Below are 20,034 nucleotides of genomic sequence, written 5' to 3' on the forward strand. Positions count from 1 at the left end.
TGAAGTATCGGGAACAGCCCTGCCCGTACCGCATTTGATTAAATAACATGAAAACATAAACAAATTTTAGTAGACCCGAAAATCGCACATTTTAAAGAGTCGTATGTTGTCTATTAACAGATGGTGAAGTTAAATTAGTATGGTCTTACAATCGAGCATTGTTTTTGGTCGTTTATAACACCTTTTATGTTTACTATTCCACAGATAAGCTAATAAAAACAATACTTCATCCTGCCAATCTTGCTGATAAGATAACTGAAAGCTGCAGTATCAGACCATTCCCCGGCCAGGAAAAACTGTGAAGTACGTAAATTAGGAGGAAACATCAATTGCCCAGTGCATTGATAACCCCTTTTTTGCACGCGTAGTTTAAACTTTTCTGTGGACGAAGCGGTTGTGTGATCGATAATGTTCCAAGTGCTGCAACGACAAACGGCAAAAGTCGGTCAGCTGAACCGCGGACGGTTCCAAAGTCTCACATCATGCCACTCCAGGCTGTACGGAGCATCGAACGATGGCAAAGGAAAGACAGATTTATCCGATCAGGTGGAAGCGAACAAGGACAATCCTATATCTCGGACAATGAAGCTTCTCGGCAACGATGTGCAGCGGATGAAAAAGTTCATTCTACCAAAAAGCCTACAAAGTAACAGTAGCGAGAACAAATCTGGTGCTACAGAATCCGTCGAAAACTACTTGGAGCGCTACCGGAGGGATGATTTCCAATCACACTGCGATGTGCTGGTGATCGGAGGCGGAGGAGTTGGTTCTTCGATCGCATATTGGCTGAAAAAACGGGCTCGCGATGGATTGAACGTTGTGGTGGTGGAGAAGGATTCAACCTATGCACAAGCATCCACTTGTTTATCGGTTGGTGGCCTTCGGCAACAGTTTTCCATAGTGGAAAACATTCAGATGAGCCTGTTCGGGGCTGACTTTATGCGCAACAGTAAAGACTACCTTGGCGATGAGGTGGATTTAAACTTTACCCCTCACGGATACCTCCTGCTGGCCACCGAGGCTGGTGCCGAACAGTTACAGGAAAACTCAAAGCTGCAAAATGCTCTCGGAGCTAAAAATGAGCTTTTAACGGCGTCCCGGCTGAAGCAACGGTTTCCGTGGATGAATACGGATGGGATCGCACTCGGGTGTCATGGTCTTGAAAAGGAAGGCTGGTTTGATCCGTGGGCCCTTCTCTGTGGTTTCAAAAAACGGGCTCTCGAGTATGGTGCGCACTACGTGGAAGGTGAGATGGTCGGATTCGGCTTCCGCCATCAGCCGGACATTCTGGCCGAAGGTATCGAAGAAGGAGCATACGAAGGGATCGATCGAGCATTCATCAAAATGAAGGATGGCGAAGTGCGTGAGATTAAGTTTGCCATAGCGGTCATTGCGGCCGGAGCCCAATCCGGAGCCGTTGCCCGTCTTGCGCGGATAGGTACGGGAAAAGGGATGCTGTCAATTCCTTTGCCCGTGGAACCTCGGAAACGGTTCGTTTACGTATTCCAGTGCGAGAACGATCAAGGCCCGGGAATCAACACGCCACTGACCATCGATCCCAGTGGGACTTATTTTCGAAGGGATGGGCTAGGAGGCAACTATCTCGGGGGTAAGAGCCCGCTTCCCGAGCAGGAACCATCCGCTGCCAACCTAGAAGTAGATCATACGTTTTTCGACCAAACAGTATGGCCCAATCTGGCCCACTTGGTGCCAAGTTTCGAAGCGATCAAAGTTAAAAATGCCTGGGCCGGATACTATGAATTTAACACCTTCGATGAGAACGGAATCGTTGGGCCACATCCTTACTATAACAATTTGTATATTGCTACGGGATTCAGTGGTCACGGTATGAATACTACTTATGAACAATGTTGGTCTTTTTTTTAAATAAACTTCTTTTATTTATTATAGGCATTCAACAGACTCCGGCTGTGGGAAGAGCTGTTTCCGAGATGATCATTGATGGAGGCTTTCGGACGGTCGACCTGACACGATTCGGTTTTGATCGGATAATTATCGATCAACCCATGTTTGAAGCAAACATTTTCTAGTCCAATAGATAGTTTCGGGAGAAAGTGTATGTAATAAAGTTTGTAAAAATAGAAGACGTTATAAAGTTGTACAAACGAGCGTGATATTTTAAATCGTCCTTGGCCGAGGAATTTATTTAATCTCACTCCAATACATCGATGAACATTGGCGCTATGCTACTTTAACAAAAAAATTAATTGAGAACAAACATAAACTTACGTACGTAAAGTAATCGCATCGTTGGGAGAAGAACAATTTAGTAGGAGAGGTACAGGCTGTTTTGTCCGCTCGTCAAACACGCAGGAGACTCACAGAATACCAGTGTAATGGCCACAGTTCACTTGAATTGGCCCGGTGTAGGGCCGAACAAACCACCAGCCTGTTTGCTCGCAGCTCGCGATGGTGCAAAGCCAAGCATTTTCTGTATATTCTGACGAATGGACATCGTGCATAGGATGTACAGGAAAATGAATGAACATTCCGTGTAATCATCACCGGGCAGGTTCCGGTGGCTCAGACCCTGAATCCAAGAGATTGGCACAAATGGTAACCGTGCTACGATTCGGCCATCAAAGCTGCAAAGAAAGGACCGTTTTGCTTGAGGATACCTGAACCCACGAAATAGTCTAAACCATTGTACATACATGCTGTTGAACATGCTGAGAAGCGCTGTGAAGGCAAAACCGATGGCAAACATTGACTTCATCTTCACAAGCGATAGATCGCGATTGTTGTTCTTCAACTTTTCTTCATCGCGTTCGATTTTCTTTTTATGGCTCTTATCTAAGGATTCTCCTAGAATTTCTTTTCGCTTCTCCACTGTAAGAGAGAAATATACAAGTTTAATCCAATTGGTCAACAGTGAAATTCAATGAACTCACATTTTTTGCTCTGTTTCTCTACTTCTCCTTTCAGTTTCTGATATTTCTCTGTCCGGTATACCATCACCCACGTCAGACCTAAGAGAAAGGGAACATTCTGTTAATTAGGTGGATCCAATCAATCCAAATCGCCGGGCCACATTCTAAAATAAGTGCTTTACCTTCTCCCAAAAGTGCGGTAAAGATTGAAATAAAAACTATCAGCAGCGTATCGGACCACATGTTGTTCGTCGGAAAAAGATTTTAGCAAAACGTGGGAACACTGCTTTTCGGCGATACTTGCACTTTTCGATACAAAATTTGAAGAAATCCTGCTATTTGCTCCTTTGAAAAAGTATAAATACGAACGTCTGTAAAAAGGCAAGGGGGTCTGCTGATCTCTGAGATAGTCGTAAAATACTTGAGCAAAGGATACCTTTTCCTAGTTGTAAGGCAGTGAAGTAGCTGGAAGGTCTATAGCTAAATGACTTATCAGGATATCATGTAACTTACAACGGGCACTCTAACTCGCGTAGCCATAAACGGATGAAAATGACATAAACAATCAACGTCATTACACTGCAATAATATGAGCAAAGGTACATAGATAAGCAAAGGCCTTTTAGGATAGAAATATTATTAAATTAGGCAGCAAACTAAAAGAAAAAGTAATCCCAATGTAGTGTAAACTTAAGAACTTTGAGGTAGAATCTGTTTTACCATTCGTCGATATATGCGAACAAAAATGGGATGGAAAAGGTGTGTTTACCTTGACTGCATGATCTACTAGATTGAAGTGCTCGAATTTACATGACTCGACAAACCTCGGAGTGACAGATTTCCACACAAAAATACAGAAGTATCATCTTCCTTCTTGAAGAAGCAAAGTATTCACGGCGCTGTCGGATTTTGTGCGAAGTCTATAATCCGTTAAATAAGATTACAGGAATCATTTTCGTTTGAGCTCGTTAAGATCCATTTCATCATGGTTTCCCAGACGGCGCCTACTGCAGCCTCCGAGAGCCAGCCAATCGTGGACGTCGAGATGGAAAGCGCCGAAGATGCGGAAGCAGCGAAGAAAGACGCTGAGCTACTAGCGGTCCAGGAAATCCGGGACCATGCACGCCAGATCGACAAAGCGGTCGTGAGTAAGGAACCCAGGTTCATCCTGCGAGTGCTACGCTCGCTTCCGACTACACGTCGAAAGCTGTCTTTGGTGGTCATCCGTTCATTGGCCGTGCAGCTCTACCCGGCGGGGCCAGAGCGTGAAGGTGTGATGGCTTACATCGAGGACTACCCCGCGGGAGCACAGGAACCGGAGCTACCGCGTCCCCGGGCGGCAATCAAGAGCCCGGTACCGGAGGTCGATGCATACTTCCATCTTCTGCTGTTGGTGCGACTTCTGGACAAAAACGAACTTGCTAAAGCGACGACCTGCGCGCAAAATCTGATGACGGAGATTGTCGGTCAAAATCGCCGTTCGCTGGATTTGATCGCTGCCAAGTGTTACTTCTACTATTCCCGAGTGGCAGAGTTGAACAACGATTTGGAAAGTATTCGACCGTTCCTGCACTCCCGTCTTCGCACGGCTACCCTACGCAACGACTTCGAAGGGCAAGCGGTTCTAATTAACTGCTTGTTGCGCAACTATTTGCACTACTCGCTGTACGACCAGGCAGATAAGCTGGTCAACAAGTCGGTGTTTCCGGAAACTGCCAGCAATAACGAGTGTGCGCGTTTCCTGTACTATCTTGGTCGCATCAAGGCAGCTAAGCTGGAGTACAGTGTGGCCCACAAGCAGCTGGTGCAAGCGCTCCGTAAGGCGCCGCAACAGGCCGCCGTTGGTTTCCGACAGACGGTGCAAAAGCTCGTAATCGTCGTAGAGCTGCTGCTGGGAGATATTCCCGAGCGGAAGGTGTTCCGTCAGGCTGCTTTGCGTCGTTCGCTTGGACCCTACTTCCAGCTCACCCAGGCTGTTCGCATGGGTAATCTGCAGCGCTTTGGTGAGGTGCTAGAAAACTTCGGCGAGCAGTTCCGACAGGACCACACGTTCACGTTGATCATTCGCTTGCGCCACAATGTCATCAAGACTGCGATTCGCTCGATTGGGCTGGCATATTCACGCATTAGTCCTCAGGACATTGCAAAGAAGCTTGGACTGGATTCGCCCGAAGATGCCGAATTCATCGTTGCGAAGGCTATCCGCGACGGTGTGATTGAGGCAACGTTGGACCCGGAGAAAGGCTACATGCGTAGCAAGGAAAGCACCGATATCTACTCAACGCGCGAGCCTCAGCTCGCCTTTCACCAGCGTATTTCGTTCTGTTTGGATCTGCACAACCAGAGCGTAAAGGCGATGCGATATCCACCGAAGTCGTACGGCAAGGAACTGGAAAGTGCCGAAGAGAGAAGGGAACGCGAGCAGCAGGATCTGGAGTTGGCCAAGGAGATGGCCGAGGAAGACGACGATGGATTCTAAATGAACAGCCGAACGAAGAAAGTGGGGTTGAAGTTCTGCTGAATGTGTGAAGGGCAGGATTGAGTACATAGGAATAATTCAATGGCGCTTTGGCGTATCTCGTATATTTCATGTCGCAAAAATTGCGTAATTCATTTGAGGAATAAATATTGGAACCGCAAGTTTTTTGTGAATTTACTTAAAAACATTGTCACAAAGGAATTACATGCATCTTTGTTTGTAAGCGTTTAAGTTGTAAAGATGGCTATTTGCTTCCGTCTGTTATTTCACTAAACACAAATGATGTGGATTAGTCTGCCTTTTTTCAATAAATATATATTATACGGGCATTTACTAGCAGCATAGAATGAGTCATTTTTATTGTAGGTTTTTAGTGGAACGGTTTTGTTTTAAATTTCGCAAAATAAAACGAAATGTCCTGATGCGACAGTGGATCCGTCAAAGCTGTCAAATAGTAAATCCAAATTTTAGTATGAAAATTGAATATGTTGGGAATGAAATGCTCGGATGTAAATTATTACATTGAAGTAAATTAATCCCCGCAAATAACGATTAATGTTCTTCTTCGTTGAATGTTCATATTGAATTAATTAAATATAAAATAAAATAAACGACACTTCCTGCTGTCATCTGTCAAACGCTGACAGTCAGTAAAACGAGACAGATGTATCACGGCAAAGAAGATTGCCAGTAGAAAAAGGGAAAAGAGTCGTGCGGGACATTTCTCTTCGCGTTTGTCGTAGCCGTACATTATTTTTTCTCGCTTCGAATCCATTGTGTGTCCGCAATCGTATGTAGACGGTTTGTCGTTGTCCGTTCAACCAATGGCTCTTAAATATCGTGTGGCAAAAGCGCGCAACCTTAGAACGGCAGCAGAAAAGCAGTGCCCCGCGCCACTTCAGGCGATCGCCTGAGAGAAGCCTTTCGCCGTAGATGCTTTTCTTCGAATAAGGATACAAATGTCGGAAGCAGCAGCACCCATCGAGCAAACCGCAGTAACACCAGCAGCCAGCAGCCCAAACTGACCGATCGAAAGGACGGATACGAAAATAGCGAAACGGAAAAGCGGCCGAGGTAAAGCGACAATCCCGTCGGTGGTTGTTAGGAAGAAACAAAAAATAAGAACATCAACTTTTATTCGTCATCAATAGCAGAAGCAGTTTAAGGGCGGTGGATTTGGTGGACCAAGCGGTGACTGCGCGGCCATTGCTTCTGGATTCCGATTGACAGCCGAACCAGAGGCGAACGTCTTGGCGCTATCAATGCAAAGAAACTGTCCGTATCAAGTGTGGCGCAACCTAAGCCCCGTGTGTGTAGAATCGTAAAAATCGACGGCACCCATCATTAGGTCGTCGTTTTGACAGCCGCATTAGCAAACCAGAAGCGGACTCGGAAAGTTAAGAAAATCTCTTCGATTGGTGCCCGCTTGTATCACACTTTCGAGTAAAAGGAAAGGAAAGTGTTTCGGGTGTAGCCTGGACAGTACGAAAGGCATCTCGTGGTTGCTCCTCGTAGGAGCCCGACCCGCGGTCGCATTTGCCGAAGAAACACCCCAACATGGGGGTTGTACTCCGCGTTGAAAGTGCATAGAGTTTGTGTGGTTGTGTGTGTACGTCAAAGTGAAGTGTGTGTTTGTGCAAGTTACTGTACCGTTCCGGAAAAAGAATAATTTTCTCAGGGACATTGGCAGAATAAGAAGGATTGTTGTGACAAAAAGTTCGATCAAAACGAGAGGTGGAAAAAACACGCAACTTGTCGGACTAATAGCTGTGGCTGGAGATTTTTTTAGAAGATTGTATACTTAAAAGAACAAGGAGGAAATTAACTCACGTGCGTATTGCGCTTCGTTTTGATCCCGAAGGACGTATTCAACGGAAGGACCCACACCTTTTCGGTAAATGCCATACACTGCATCTTGACCTAATTCCTCCACCCCCGTCGTGTCGTTTTATCTCGTGAATGTTGTCCACCAAGAGTTCAACAAGAAATTTACATCGAATTACCTATCGATTGTCGAAAAGCTCTTGTTTGTTGATGCTACTGTAGACAAGTGGTGAGTGTAGGAGTGTGAGTATCACAAAAAGACGAACAATTCGTACTGAGTCGATAGCTGAAGTTTTTTGATGGTGAATTGATAAAATATAAAACACTGCCGAAATCAAGATGAAGCCACAGATTACCTGCTGCATAAAGGACAACCACAGTGGGTCATAGGCGGTCTTCAAAACCAATAACAAAGCGGGATCAGCTTGTTACATCCCCGTTGATTGATTGGAAGAAAACGCCTGCACTTACACACTCTAACCCAACTGGGCATTATTGGGCTTAAAAAGGATAAAGCAGCTGCATCGATTGCTTCGATCGTCCAGGCCTCTTGGAATCGATCCTGTGGCATCAAAAACCAATTACCAAGTGAACATGATTAATGCCGCATTTTAGCTTCGTCTGTGGATGTAGATTTTTCTCCCAATTTTCCTGGACGCAACCATTGGACGGCTTTGAATCAAGTTAGTTACTTATGGATGTATAAAGAATTGGATTAATCGTTTACTTGATTTGCAACGAAGACAGAACTGGGCTTACGGAATATCACAGCGCACAGTGCCGACAGTACGGCACTTTCACCGTTGAAAGGAACAGGTTGTTAAAGCCCACCACCGGGAGGAACGATCCCAAAACAACCCCCCTACGCGTGCAGAATCAAATGTGTTGCTGGAAATGATTTGTAAAGAGGACGTCGTCAATTGGTTTAGAGAACTGAAGAGTTACAACAGGATAGATACCATGTGCGTCATGTTAAACATGTGCCTTCCGTTTGAGCTTCGCTTTCTGGGCACGTACCTGGAGGAGCTGGGCCGGCGTGACGCACCGGAGCTGCGTGGCGCTGAGCTGAAGGTAAACAACCCGCAGGAGTTCATCGCGGACATTGCGTCCGGTGAGCCGACCGACCATCGCTCCCGACGGAAGATGGCTCTATTCCTGGCGCTATACCGAGCCTGCAACCATACGTGTGCAACCGAGCTCTTCAAGACCCTCGAAGGCTGGGGCGGGAGACCGGATCTGCAGCGTCTGTTCGAGGAGGACGTACAGCACGAGCTACTGCTCGTGTATACGATGGCTACCAACCATCCGGGGTTCTCGTTTGAACAACGGCTGCATTGTGGGGAGATTTTCTCCAAACTGAAATCGTGGGAACCGAAGACTAACCCAAAGCAATCGGATCGAGATGAAATGATGGTGGATCACCAGCAGCAGCAGCCGCAGCAACAGCAGCAGCAGCATCTCCATCACCAACATCATCAGCATCATCACCAGCAGCAACCTTCACAGCACCAGTCGATGGACTCGTTGCATAGCAACAGCCCGCAGCAATCGCCAATCCAACAGCAGCAACAGCAACAACATCATCAACCGCAGCATCTACAAAATTCGACGCCTCCTCCTGCATCGCAGCAGCTCCCGACGCAAGTTCCACCACCCCTTCACACAATGACACCGAATGCCGCGGGCATTCCTCTCCAGCTTATGCCGCAAGGACCATCAACTATGGGCCAAGGTACTCCTACCTTGATCTACGCAGGACAACCTATTACGACGGTATGCATAAAGTTTTAAAAGCGCTTCTTAGTAGCGTTGGAATAAATGACTTCAACATAATTTTGCTAACAATGTTCATCTAATAAACATTATATTATTCCCGACTACTGTAGACTATTGGAAATGATGGAACCATTCCGTCGTACCATCTTGATCCAATCCAGCTGCCAATACATACTGACTTTACGATTCCCCCACCCGGCCCTCCCACTGCTTCCGTGCAATCTCGATGGGTTCAGAACGTTTATCAGCAGGTAAGTGTGTCAAAGACCACGGCGCAGATTCAAGCGAACAATTGTAACCGATTCTAATCTCCAACTCCCATCCTCTTCAGTTATCTTACCCACCACCTTCATCTTCACCGCATATGAGCAATCCATCGTCGCCGATCCAGAGTCGAACGGCCAGTCCGACGCGAATTCATCCCAATAGTGTACAACATCGAATAAGCAGGAATCAACAAAACGATCAACAACAGCAGCAACAGCAACAGCAGCAGCAGAATCAATCACAGATGCAAAATTTAAAGACTGTTGATGAGGTAATGCGTAAGAACATTGATACATTCTGAAGGGGAAGATTTTAGAATTGATTGTTTATTTGTTGTTGTTCCTTTCTACAGGACCAGACAATGCTGATGTTGAGTCAAATGCAGTTGCGAAACGGAATCCGGCAGACACACAACACACTACCCCGCTCACAGTCGAAGCAGAACTACGTCAATCAGCTTCCCCCGTACCATCAGCAACAGCATCAACAACCCCAGCATCATACACACACGCGGGATACGGGCGGCGGCAGTGGGAGTTTTCATTCGCTAAACTACAGCATGAAAGGATCGGGCGGCATGATGATGGACCTGATAAACCATCAACCAAAGTCGACAGGTAGTGATTCGGGCAGTTCGATAGGCTCTACAGGTGACGTGTCGCCACCGGAAACGCCTGGCGTTGTGTCGGTGAGCAGCAGCAGCAGTAGTGGCGTCCCTCACATGCGCTCCACTCGGTCCAACAATGTGCGCAATATCAATGGTCGGCTGGAGAAGCAGCTGCCATCGATGACCTACTCGCAGCTGCAGCAGCAACACCAGCAAGCTGTGGCACAGCAACAACAGCAGCAGCAACATCAACAGCAGCAGCAGCAGCAACAGCAACAGTTTGCAGGCGCCGACTTAATGGTAACAAGTGCGTCGCAGAATTTTCTCACAACCGGCACGACTAATGGTGCTGCGATGAGCAGCAATGGCAACAATGGGGCCAGCGGCAGTGGCGTTGTGTCGGGACAACTGTTGATTAGTCAAGCTGCTGCCGCCGCTGCTGTCGCCGCACCCGTGCAACCACCGTTTGTGTACGCGGGTGCACCGGCGACAGCCTACCAACCAGTGGTTGCTACTGCAACCGGCCACATGGTGACCCATCGTGGAGGCGTATCAACCGCAACCCCCCTTCCTCACGGGACTTCCTTCCGAACGGCACCGGCGTACGCCACAACGATCCAACCGCAAGCGACGGCCGATGGTGTGAACTATATCTATCATCCGGCCGCCGTGGTAGCGGCGGCCGCGGGTGCAGGTACGAACGTACCCTCCAACAGTACCATTTCCTTCCTTCCGGCACAACCACCACCACTACCACCATCTTCGACCGTCGCCAGTACGCAGACGGCCAGTCTACCGAGTGTGCGATCGTCACCATCTCCGGCGGCGGCAGCTACTCACGTCGGGCTATTGCAGCAGTCGAAGGTGGGCGTTAGTGCAGGAATGTACGGCGGTGGGGGCAGTGCCACACTTCCATACACGAGTGTCGCACCGTCCTGTTACAATTGTGGCTCCCTGAAGCATACCGGTCTCGAGTGCCCGGAGGCATCGATGGAAGACATGACGAGGACAACTAATTTTACGCTCGACTACAATACCACCTCCACCGTCACGCCCGTTACGACGCCAACGACCAGCAGTGCACCCGCGATCGGTGGTAACAACAACACCACGACGCTTGACACCAACGTCCATGTGGGGATCGGTGAGAGTCACATGAGCAACAGTAGCAGTAGCAACAATAGCACCAGCAGCAACAGTAGCAACGCCACTAGCGGTAGTGGCAACGGTAACAAAAACGCAAACAGCAGCACCAGCACCAGCACCAGCACCGGCACCGGTACCAGTGGCGGTCTCAGCAACAGCAATATGATTAGTGCCAGTACTAGCAGCAATAACAACAACAACAATCACCACCATCACCATCATCACCATCACCATCTGCATCACCATGGCAGCACCAATAGTAGCAATAGCAGTAGCAACAACAGCTCGATGGACATGCCTACGACGAGTCCTTCCTCGTCGATGAGCAATATGCTCGTGCAGGTGCAGGATGCTCCGGCGGGCGCAAGTGGCGCGGGGGTACCCAGTACCGCCGGTAGTAATACCACTAATAGCACCAATAATCTCGTTAGCGCTAGCGGTAAGTGATAATCGTTGGCTACAGGTGGTGTAATGCGGTTTAACCGTTCCGTTCTAGTAGCATCTGCAGTGGCAGCAGCATCCGTCGCGGCGGCAACGGCGGCCGTTTATCGCTCGTTTTTTCGATCGCTTTTTTCCCTGTCATCCTCGACGAACCACCACCAGTAGACATTTGCTACTGGTTCACCACACTCTATCTAGCAACCGGGCTTGAGTATCCGGTAACTAGGAACTAGAAGACGAATGTTCGAATGATCCTTAATATCATCAACGACAAGATTAAGATACCGCGGGGTGTGTGTGTGTGGGGGAAACATGTATAGAATATTTTATTTTTCGCTTCCGCGGTGTAGTTTTCCACTACACACAGACACACACTCACACTGTATAGATAACGAACTCACCGGTGATTTTTGGGAAGCATGATTGTATTTTGCAGTGGTATGCAAGATATTTTATGAAGTATCCTATGAAACCACAACCAGAGAAATATTTCAATTTCATAACCTCTGGTAGAAATGTTTAAGGATGTGTAGATAAATTCTCTCACACCTCCTGCAACATTTGATAAGGACGAAGGAAGAATTTTCTATAGAAAGTACACACAAGTAGCCGCAAAAGGAAAGGGGTGAAGTTTCGACATGTGCCGCAACAAGTGTGCCACAGAACGCGCACTCCTCAATATTCGTCATTTAATTTAGTGTTAAGATTGTAAGGTCTTCTTTAGGTAGTTTGTTTGGTATGTTTTTTTTAAATGTTTTTTTTTAAATAATTTTTGAGGATTAATCTTTTACATGTACTTGTGATTGTGCGGTACTAATCATACTAATCGAAGGGAGATGAATCCATGATTCAAACGAAGTGTGTTAGCAAACAACCAAAATTGACGAACGATGAATAGAGATTAACATTCACCACCAGACCCCGAGTTAATATGTGCAATTCGTTTGTTTGCTGTATCCCTTGGTTGGTTTGTTTATTTTAAACAAAATTTGATCTACACTGGCGGAGTTCTATACAGAGATTTTAGACACTCCCCGGGGATTCTCGATAAAGATGTTCCGTTCCATATTGGATACATTTCTTGAGTGATGGAATAATAACAATTTTGAAAAGAAAAATCAGTTCTTAAAGCGAACAAATGAACAAGTTGCATTGTCCGGAGAGATCGTTTTCTAGAAAGCTGATTGGTTGGTCGTCCGCTGGTGGCGATCGCGTGTACAGAAGAAAGCGTTACTCACCCTTTTTGTTGCCATTCAGCATATCAGCATGCAGCATTTGCACAATCCTAACTGCTTCTTTTCCGTTTGGAAACACCAAACCCACACGTTACTACTAGTGCGTTATCCTTCAAGTCGCCCATGTGCTGCGATGTTGTTTTAATGATACAATCAGATAGAGAAGCGAAGAAAAACAACCCCGTATGTTTAGCAAGTTATTTTATGTATTCAATTCAACCTGAACACGACGATACAATAGGTATGTAAGGGAGAGAAAAAAAAACAAATGGAAAGAAGACGGTCAGACGGGAAGCGAAATAAGTTTGTCAATATTAAAGCGTCAAACATAAAAATACAACGTGTAAGCGAAGGACATGGATTCGTTTTCGGAGTTGTGTATCTTTTAAATGAAAGCTTTAAAAGCTACGAATCATTGTGTTCCGTTTTCTAGGCGTGGATTCGGTGTAAGATGAAAACGAATTTGAAAATAGAGGGAAAAACTACAAAAGGTAACCCAAAAAAAAGTCTGTTAGATATTTAAAGCCATAGAGAAAGTGAATTAAATTTATCAATAAAGCAACAGCAAAAAAATAAATAAAATTAACTAAAAGCAAGTAACGGTTAGAGAGGTAGCCCGTAAACAAAAAATAAAACAAGCAGGTGGGGTTCCGATTTTAGTTAAATTAAAAATGCAAATTTTAGGAAAAACGTTTACAAAAATGAGCCCTTTCGAAGGGGCGAGTGGAGCGTGGTGCAGCGAGGCTTGATAAAAAAATAGGAGACGAGTTGTGTTGGCTGGATAGTTTTATGAATTGTAGCCCTATAAGATACCAGTTAAGAGAGAGAGTTGGGATTGGGAAGCAGCACATCCCGAACACGTCGGTATGCTGATCATAAGCGCGCATTCTCGTGAACTCCTCCTCCAACTCGTGTTGCTAACTGTATCCGTATTCTCGTGTGTTTATGTGTGTGACAAGAAAGAGGACAGAATTCGCAAAATCGGTGTAAAACATTTCGTCACCGATAGTTGGTATTGGGTATGGGTTGGCCGCGCTCCTGCTTCTTGTACTTTTTAATCCCTCGCCAATAATCAATCGATCAATCAATCACCATTAGCGCAATCGACTTAAAGTAGGTGTTTGTGTCCAAAAGAAGGCGCTTCCCGAGGGAGGCCAGTGGGGTTAGGTTTAAACTGTCTTTCCACCATGAACCTCAGAGAGTGTTTTGCATTCACGATTTGGTTTTACTCGTAGGAAGCATGCATAGAGAAGACGTCTTGTTTTAAATCGGATGAACGACACGCGTGTAGAGTGGAAGGGGAAAAAGTGCAGTCTCCGAGGCCATGCCTACCGGTTGCCTTCTGCTGACATGATAACGTTGGTAACCGATTAGTGTTGTCTGCGGATTGCGTACTTTGCTTTGCGACTCTCCTGTACTCGCCCCGTTTAACAGTAACTTAAGGTTGCGTAAGTCGTTTGTGTCCCATTATCCAACCTTCCAACCTATGCCCTCCCCCCCCCAGTAAACGTCTGTTTTCGCAACATAGCCCCACGGCAACCACGACAGCCATCTCCTGATACTGTGACTGAATACTACCACAAACTGCTGTAGGATATAGATAGAACGAATGCTTGTAAATAGCAGTACTAAAGCATCATAAGAAGTGCATATTTATAGTCCCCTTATCGTAATGCTAAAAGTGAGGGAGCGCGGGAGAGAGAAATGAAAAACAAAATACCAATTATAATCGATATAGCGGAACGTAATTTTTGTGTTTCCCGTTCGTCCCACGGAACAACTCTACCGAATTCTATTCTCTCCTTCGCATGTTGTAGTCCGCCCCACACCCCAAGTAGATTCCAGTTAGATGTGTAAGATATATGCTCCTCCTCCTCAAAGGACACAGAGCGAAGAAGAAGAAAAAAAAAATCAAGGATTACAAGCCCGTTGGAATCGGTGCGTGGTAAAACAAGCGTAGGGACGGAACAGAACACGAAACCTAATACACCTAAGGGCATGCACGCCGCAATATCAATACCCGCGCATTCATGCTTCGTAATACTTTTGTTATACTTCGATTTTTTGTAACGATGTAAGTTTATGGATTGCAGCGATGCAGCGAAAAGGGGAACGATAATGAAACGAGTGATAAGCAAATTGTAAAGCATGAGATAACAAGCGGTCTTCGCTATAAGCTGTAATGAGATTGCAATGAGGAAGATATGGGGTCGGTCGGAGATCGAGCGGTTTCGAAGAACAGAACATTATGACTTGATGAGCAAGCAGCTGGGGAGCAAAAAAATGGTCTAAGTTGTAAGTGAACTAACTATGCGTTCATCGTTACTGTAATAAGAATCAACAAAACAGCGTGAAGAGGCGTATAATGTCTCTGCTCATAAGCTATATTATAGGACACTCTCCCTGGATATTCTCCTTAGATTACTTGGCAGTACCGCCTCCTCCCCTTACCCGCCCGCTCCCGCACACATTGTAATCAAAAGTTGTTGCAAAGGAAGCTTGAAACTAAAAAAAAAAAAAGAATAAACCAGCTCTGCATGTGCGCCGAGTGAGAGAGGGGTGGTTGGTTGCCGCACGAGATTTTTGTTGTGTGTCTAACATAAGGAATCTGCGGAAGGATGCGCCCAAGAGATGCTGCGAGAGTGAACGGACCGATTGAATGTAGCCTGCGTGCGTTTAGCTAGCCGCTGCTCACGGATGTGATGAAACCGGTGGTGCCGCGTGTCTGTGTAGCAGCAGAATTTGAAATTGTGTGAGCATATTCGAGGACTAAGACCGGAAACCGTTTCGATGCGTTCAGCAAACAAGCTCGTATAGACTAGGAATGATTGTGAATAGTTCAAAAAGCGAAAAACAAAATGAATGTTGGTTTGCTGCAACAGAGCGAAAGGCAAATAAAAATAAACAACACGCGCAGAACCGATAGTGGAAAAATAAGATCGGTAAAAATCAGACTAACAAATAAAAATAAAAAATACAGACAAGAGCACTCAAAAGCAGTGGTTAGAGGGATGCGTAAAGCCGAAGCGAAAATTTAGTCTATTACAGAAACAAAAAAACAGTGTATTTATATATAAAATTATTAATAAAATAATTTAAACAAGTTAGCAAAACAATTCGGTTGCCTGGGTGTTTCACTAATAATTTCCAATTTATTATTCTCTTTCATTTCATCCAGTATAGCATCACTGTCCCATTACTTTGTTCATTCGAAGTACAATAAAGTTCCGAAAATGGTAAAGCAAGTTCAAATAATTCACCCGGCCTAAATTGAGTCATTTATATCTGATGAGATGCAGTGACAAGGGGGGATTATATTTATTGACTCTCTTGGCAATTGCAGACTCATCACTGTTCCGGAGTAGCAGTGACTTTTAGCAAGGTTTGGTGCATAAGGCCTCAGTCGTTTGGATGTGGATTTCCGCAAAGGTGCGTGATATAAATAAGATTGCAAATTAGGAGCAGCAATAAAAAGGAAATTGATGGAGCCGCAAAGGAGACAACCTCAGCAAATGGTCTCTTTACAGATTGGCGATACTTACCATAAGGAATGGTTTTGTTGATATATGATCGCTTTTAAATGCTCTAATGCATTGCTGCTGTAAACAGAAAATGTCTGTAAATATTTTGTGTTTCGCAAAAAATAATCATAACAATGAATTTTAATTTCCTTTTCAGCTCATCTGTTTAATGCATTCCCGGACGTTCAAAAGTTAACGTAATCCAACTCGCGCACCATTCTGAGGGTAAGTTGAAGTGTTTTCTGATCTGAATGCCACGCCGCATTCCCCTTGTCCGGGTCGATCTTGTGTGGCAGGGCGAGGTTAAGGTAGTACTTCGGTGTTTCAACGGTAACGCACTGTTCCTTTACCGACAGCTCAATATGTTGCACACCGATAGTGGCGTCTTCCTCCGGGAATAGAACCTCAACGATCATATTTTCACAACTAGCCGTACTGGGCGTTTTACAGTTCATCTGCAGATAGATGTCCTCGGTAGCCACGGTCTGACGGTAGGATATTCTATATTGCGGCTGCCGGCGAGACTCTAACAAGGCGTGATCTTCATTCTTCTGCTGCTCTAATTCCCATTCTTCGAGTGTTTTCGGTTGTACTTCAACGGGAGCTTCTAGTGGAGTGTAAGAACAAGGTTTCACATGCTCCGATCCATCGCTAGATCCCTTTTTTCTTGGTTTTACTGGCAACTCTCCTATATCACCGGGTCCTTGAAGCAAAGTGAAAACGTTAGAAACAGTAAAAACTGTACCTTACAAGCTTTGCGAACCAAATTGTGGAACATCTCCTGATGGTGTTTCCTCATCCGATGAGTCGTCCTCGGGCTTGAATAATTTTTGCAATAATTTAATGTTTTCACTTCCAAGGAGAGACATTTTTCAGCGATTGGCTCTCGAATATCCGTCGCGCGCAGAACAAATGTGTTCAATCTTGTGCACAAATGAGGCACGGCTTCGCTGGCTACGGTGTCAGTTATTGATAAAATAGTCAATAACGCGTGCCGCACCAGTGGAATAATAAACGAGTTTCATCACCATGGTAGTGATATTTCCAAGCCTACCAAAAAACCGTTCGTTTCAACGCATGCGGATGAGGCATGTTTGATGAATTTGAATGTTTGGGAAAAGATTCAACAGTTTTTTCTTGATATGCTAGCAGTAGGCGCGTGTAGACAAATTTCTTTTAAAACCCGGTAAGCCTGATATCTGCCAGTGAAAAAGGTTGGGAGAAGTGTAAGCTTTGCCAAAATCCCATCTAATCGTTTCTATTTCATCTCTTCCTAGCATCCACGACAGAGATCACTGATCGAACGCCCGGTTCAAAATCACGCTTCAGCACCTTCGCCTGCGTTTGCAGATGGCGTTAAACACCTCCGCAAAGGTGTCACCAATCGCTTGAACGACCGGCTAACCTCTTCCGAGCAACGGACGCACCAGTACTCCAGCGTTCATTGCCATATCATCGGCGTCGGTTCCGGGGTGCGTTGTGTTACTGTGTGTGGTTCGGCGCGCGAAATCAAATTGGCCAACCCAAACCGAAGTCATTCTTGCCTCGACTAGCCACTTCGATGGTCGTCGCGCCCACCTTTGCAGATGGAGAAGCGTAATGGACAGATAGATCACGATCGCCTCTTGTGAAAGGAATGGCGTTAAAGTATACGACATCTAGTCAATCACTTTAGGAGTGTAAATTGTTGTTGGTGGTCTGCACATTAATTTCTTCCATTATACCCAGATGGATAGGTTGAACATAACCTCATGGACATCACTGTATTTCGCGCGTTCAGGTCCTTCGCGTTGTTTTATCAGGTCGTCCAGTGTGTGACAAATCCTCCTTCCGCGAGCACATCCAGCATCGTACGGAGGCAGAACTAGGCAACCTCACACACTCGTGTCGGGTTCCTCGTCGAGCGGCGTGTGTGGAGCGTGCGTTTTGGCGCATGGTGTTATTGTCGTCGTGGTCGTCGAGGAGCTGTGAGGTGGACGCGAACGTGCGGTTTTAGTGGTCGTGGCGCGCGCGTGCGGGGATCTATTCTGCGTGAGGTATGTTTTTCGCGCTCCCACATTTAAATCAGTCCACTCTTCGACGGCAGCCGGTCGAGACGTTGTCGTCGGGTCGTCTGGGATTCGCTGGAGAGACAGTAACATTTCGCAGTTGTGTCTTGTGAAGGAAAGCGTTTGGTTGTGGTTTAAACATTTACTGATTTGGTGAGCCGGAAGTGTTCGAATCTTTTGAACATTTAACAAATCGATAGTGGATAGATGAGATCACGCTCCAACAGTTGTAGCTCAAACAGGGTGTGTGAAGAACTTAATCAGCGTCTTCTTAACAGTTTCCCAAAGGGCATTGAGTGATCGTTCGTTTGGAAACGAAAGGAAAACTATCAAGTGATCCGTGCTGTGTGGGTGGTCCACTGATCATCGCAGATATCTCTAGTCGTAGCTACTTTCGTGCCAACTGGTTTTGTCTCACAAAACGCTGTAGGAGTCGCCTTCAGCATGGGGTGCAGACGACGTAATGAGCAAAACGCGTGAATCAACAGCAGTCGGGCGTTGTTGAAAGGCGTGTGTCCACGAGCCGGCACTTGTACGGGGATTTGCCGGACTGCCAAAGTGTTATCGGTGCCTTTTTCTGGTGCAGATTTAAAAGAACAAGTGCTGCGGGAACAGTGCTTTCAAACGTGTGATCAATTTGATCTCGAAAATAGTGTTTGATATATGGTATCTGAAGAAGAAGGGTTTCAGATAAGTTCTAAAGCTGCCTTCAAGAAACTTACATCAGAAAAGGTACGAACCAGGATTAGGTAATCAGAGTTGGACTTACCGAATGTGGGACATAAAAATCTAATTTTGAAGGAAAAATGAAACTATCCAGATGAACAGATATAAACGAACCAAAATAGTAAAGATGGATTATATCCACATGATGCCTAAACTTTTTTAGAACTAGTACTAATATTTTGTTCCATAATCAGCATCCGTAACAATAGGAAGCCCGCCTGTGAGTTAATATTAGGGAAATCATAAAATTCGATACAATTCTTCGTCATAAATGCAGATACCAAACACTGACCACCGTCACTGGAAAATGGCCCAATATGCGCGTATCTGTTGCATCACTCAACACTAGCAGTGCTTCCAGGACCATATGTCTCAGACGTTCCCCCACCCGTACTCAGCCTTGCGCATGACTGGGGCTTCTGCAGCAAGTTTACTTCCGTCACAACTGTCCACTGTCTGCCTTGTCTGCTTCTGTGACTTTCTGTGGCGAGCATCTTTGGATGAATCAAGGCGCGGAAAAGGAAAAGAACGACAAAGCGCAACCACGGACAGAAGCATGTCAATGCGCGGCCGAATGCATTCGAATGAGATTTAACGACTTAATTATTAATACGCGTGAGTGCGGTCACGATTTATGATCGACGGACGCACTGGGCATGGAAAGCGTGCGCCCTACAAATAGCCATTTAAGCCCGGCCGTTTTTCAGACTCGACACACTATGTCATTTTCCCGGTAAATACAGACTCCAGGCCAAGGATATCGCGATCGCGGGGGTCCATCCTTGTACCGATGGGGCAGATTTTACAAGAACAAGACACCCATCGTCGTGGATCCCGGCCATTGTGTGGCGAATGTTTGTTTAGCCTCTTGTGTCGAATTTATGGCCGATAGCCATCCGAACCAGAACCACCAATCTCTTCCTCGAGTGATGATGGTGAATGTATCTTAATTAGTCGTAAAAATAATTTATCGCTCTCTAGATACCGGGGCCTTGTTGTGTGTCAGAAAGTCGTTACGATCGCAGTAGGGTCGGTGTAGTATTAGAGGAGTAGTATTATTTCATTGGGATATT

At 45.8% G+C, this 20,034-nt stretch overlaps 5 protein-coding genes across 5 annotated transcripts; 3 read left to right on the forward strand and 2 right to left on the reverse strand.

Moving 5' to 3' along the window:
* The first annotated feature begins 48 nt into the window (after positions 1-48).
* On the forward strand, positions 49-2,144 carry LOC131267659 (FAD-dependent oxidoreductase domain-containing protein 1). The gene is made up of 3 exons (XM_058270588.1): positions 49-137; positions 205-1,846; positions 1,912-2,144. Exons 2-3 carry the CDS (start codon positions 409-411, stop codon positions 2,049-2,051), a joined length of 1,578 nt encoding a protein of 525 aa, XP_058126571.1. The 5' UTR covers positions 49-137; positions 205-408; the 3' UTR covers positions 2,052-2,144.
* Positions 2,133-3,278, reverse strand: LOC131267660 (calcium load-activated calcium channel). Its single transcript, XM_058270589.1, has 4 exons — positions 3,074-3,278; positions 2,913-2,990; positions 2,676-2,850; positions 2,133-2,606 (listed from the first exon to the last, which is right to left on the reverse strand). Exons 1-4 carry the CDS (start codon positions 3,132-3,134, stop codon positions 2,369-2,371), a joined length of 552 nt encoding a protein of 183 aa, XP_058126572.1. The 5' UTR covers positions 3,135-3,278; the 3' UTR covers positions 2,133-2,368.
* Positions 3,279-3,741: 463 nt separating this feature from the next.
* On the forward strand, positions 3,742-5,589 carry LOC131266589 (probable 26S proteasome non-ATPase regulatory subunit 3). The gene has a single exon (XM_058269167.1). The coding sequence runs from the start codon at positions 3,877-3,879 to the stop codon at positions 5,368-5,370; it is 1,494 nt and encodes a 497-aa protein (XP_058125150.1). The 5' UTR covers positions 3,742-3,876; the 3' UTR covers positions 5,371-5,589.
* A 539-nt stretch (positions 5,590-6,128) lies between these two features.
* Positions 6,129-12,969, forward strand: LOC131267474 (uncharacterized protein DDB_G0283357). Its single transcript, XM_058270361.1, has 4 exons — positions 6,129-8,967; positions 9,081-9,221; positions 9,302-9,508; positions 9,590-12,969. The coding sequence occupies exons 1-4, from the start codon at positions 8,089-8,091 to the stop codon at positions 11,435-11,437; spliced, it is 3,075 nt and encodes a 1,024-aa protein (XP_058126344.1). The 5' UTR covers positions 6,129-8,088; the 3' UTR covers positions 11,438-12,969.
* A 3,403-nt stretch (positions 12,970-16,372) lies between these two features.
* On the reverse strand, positions 16,373-17,056 carry LOC131265886 (dynein axonemal assembly factor 6). Its single transcript, XM_058268226.1, has 2 exons — positions 16,951-17,056; positions 16,373-16,890 (listed from the first exon to the last, which is right to left on the reverse strand). Exons 1-2 carry the CDS (start codon positions 17,054-17,056, stop codon positions 16,373-16,375), a joined length of 624 nt encoding a protein of 207 aa, XP_058124209.1.
* Between the last annotated feature and the right edge of the window lie 2,978 nt (positions 17,057-20,034).

This window comes from Anopheles coustani, chromosome 2, assembly GCF_943734705.1.
Source record: "Anopheles coustani chromosome 2, idAnoCousDA_361_x.2, whole genome shotgun sequence".
Lineage (NCBI taxonomy): Eukaryota > Metazoa > Arthropoda > Insecta > Diptera > Culicidae > Anopheles > Anopheles coustani.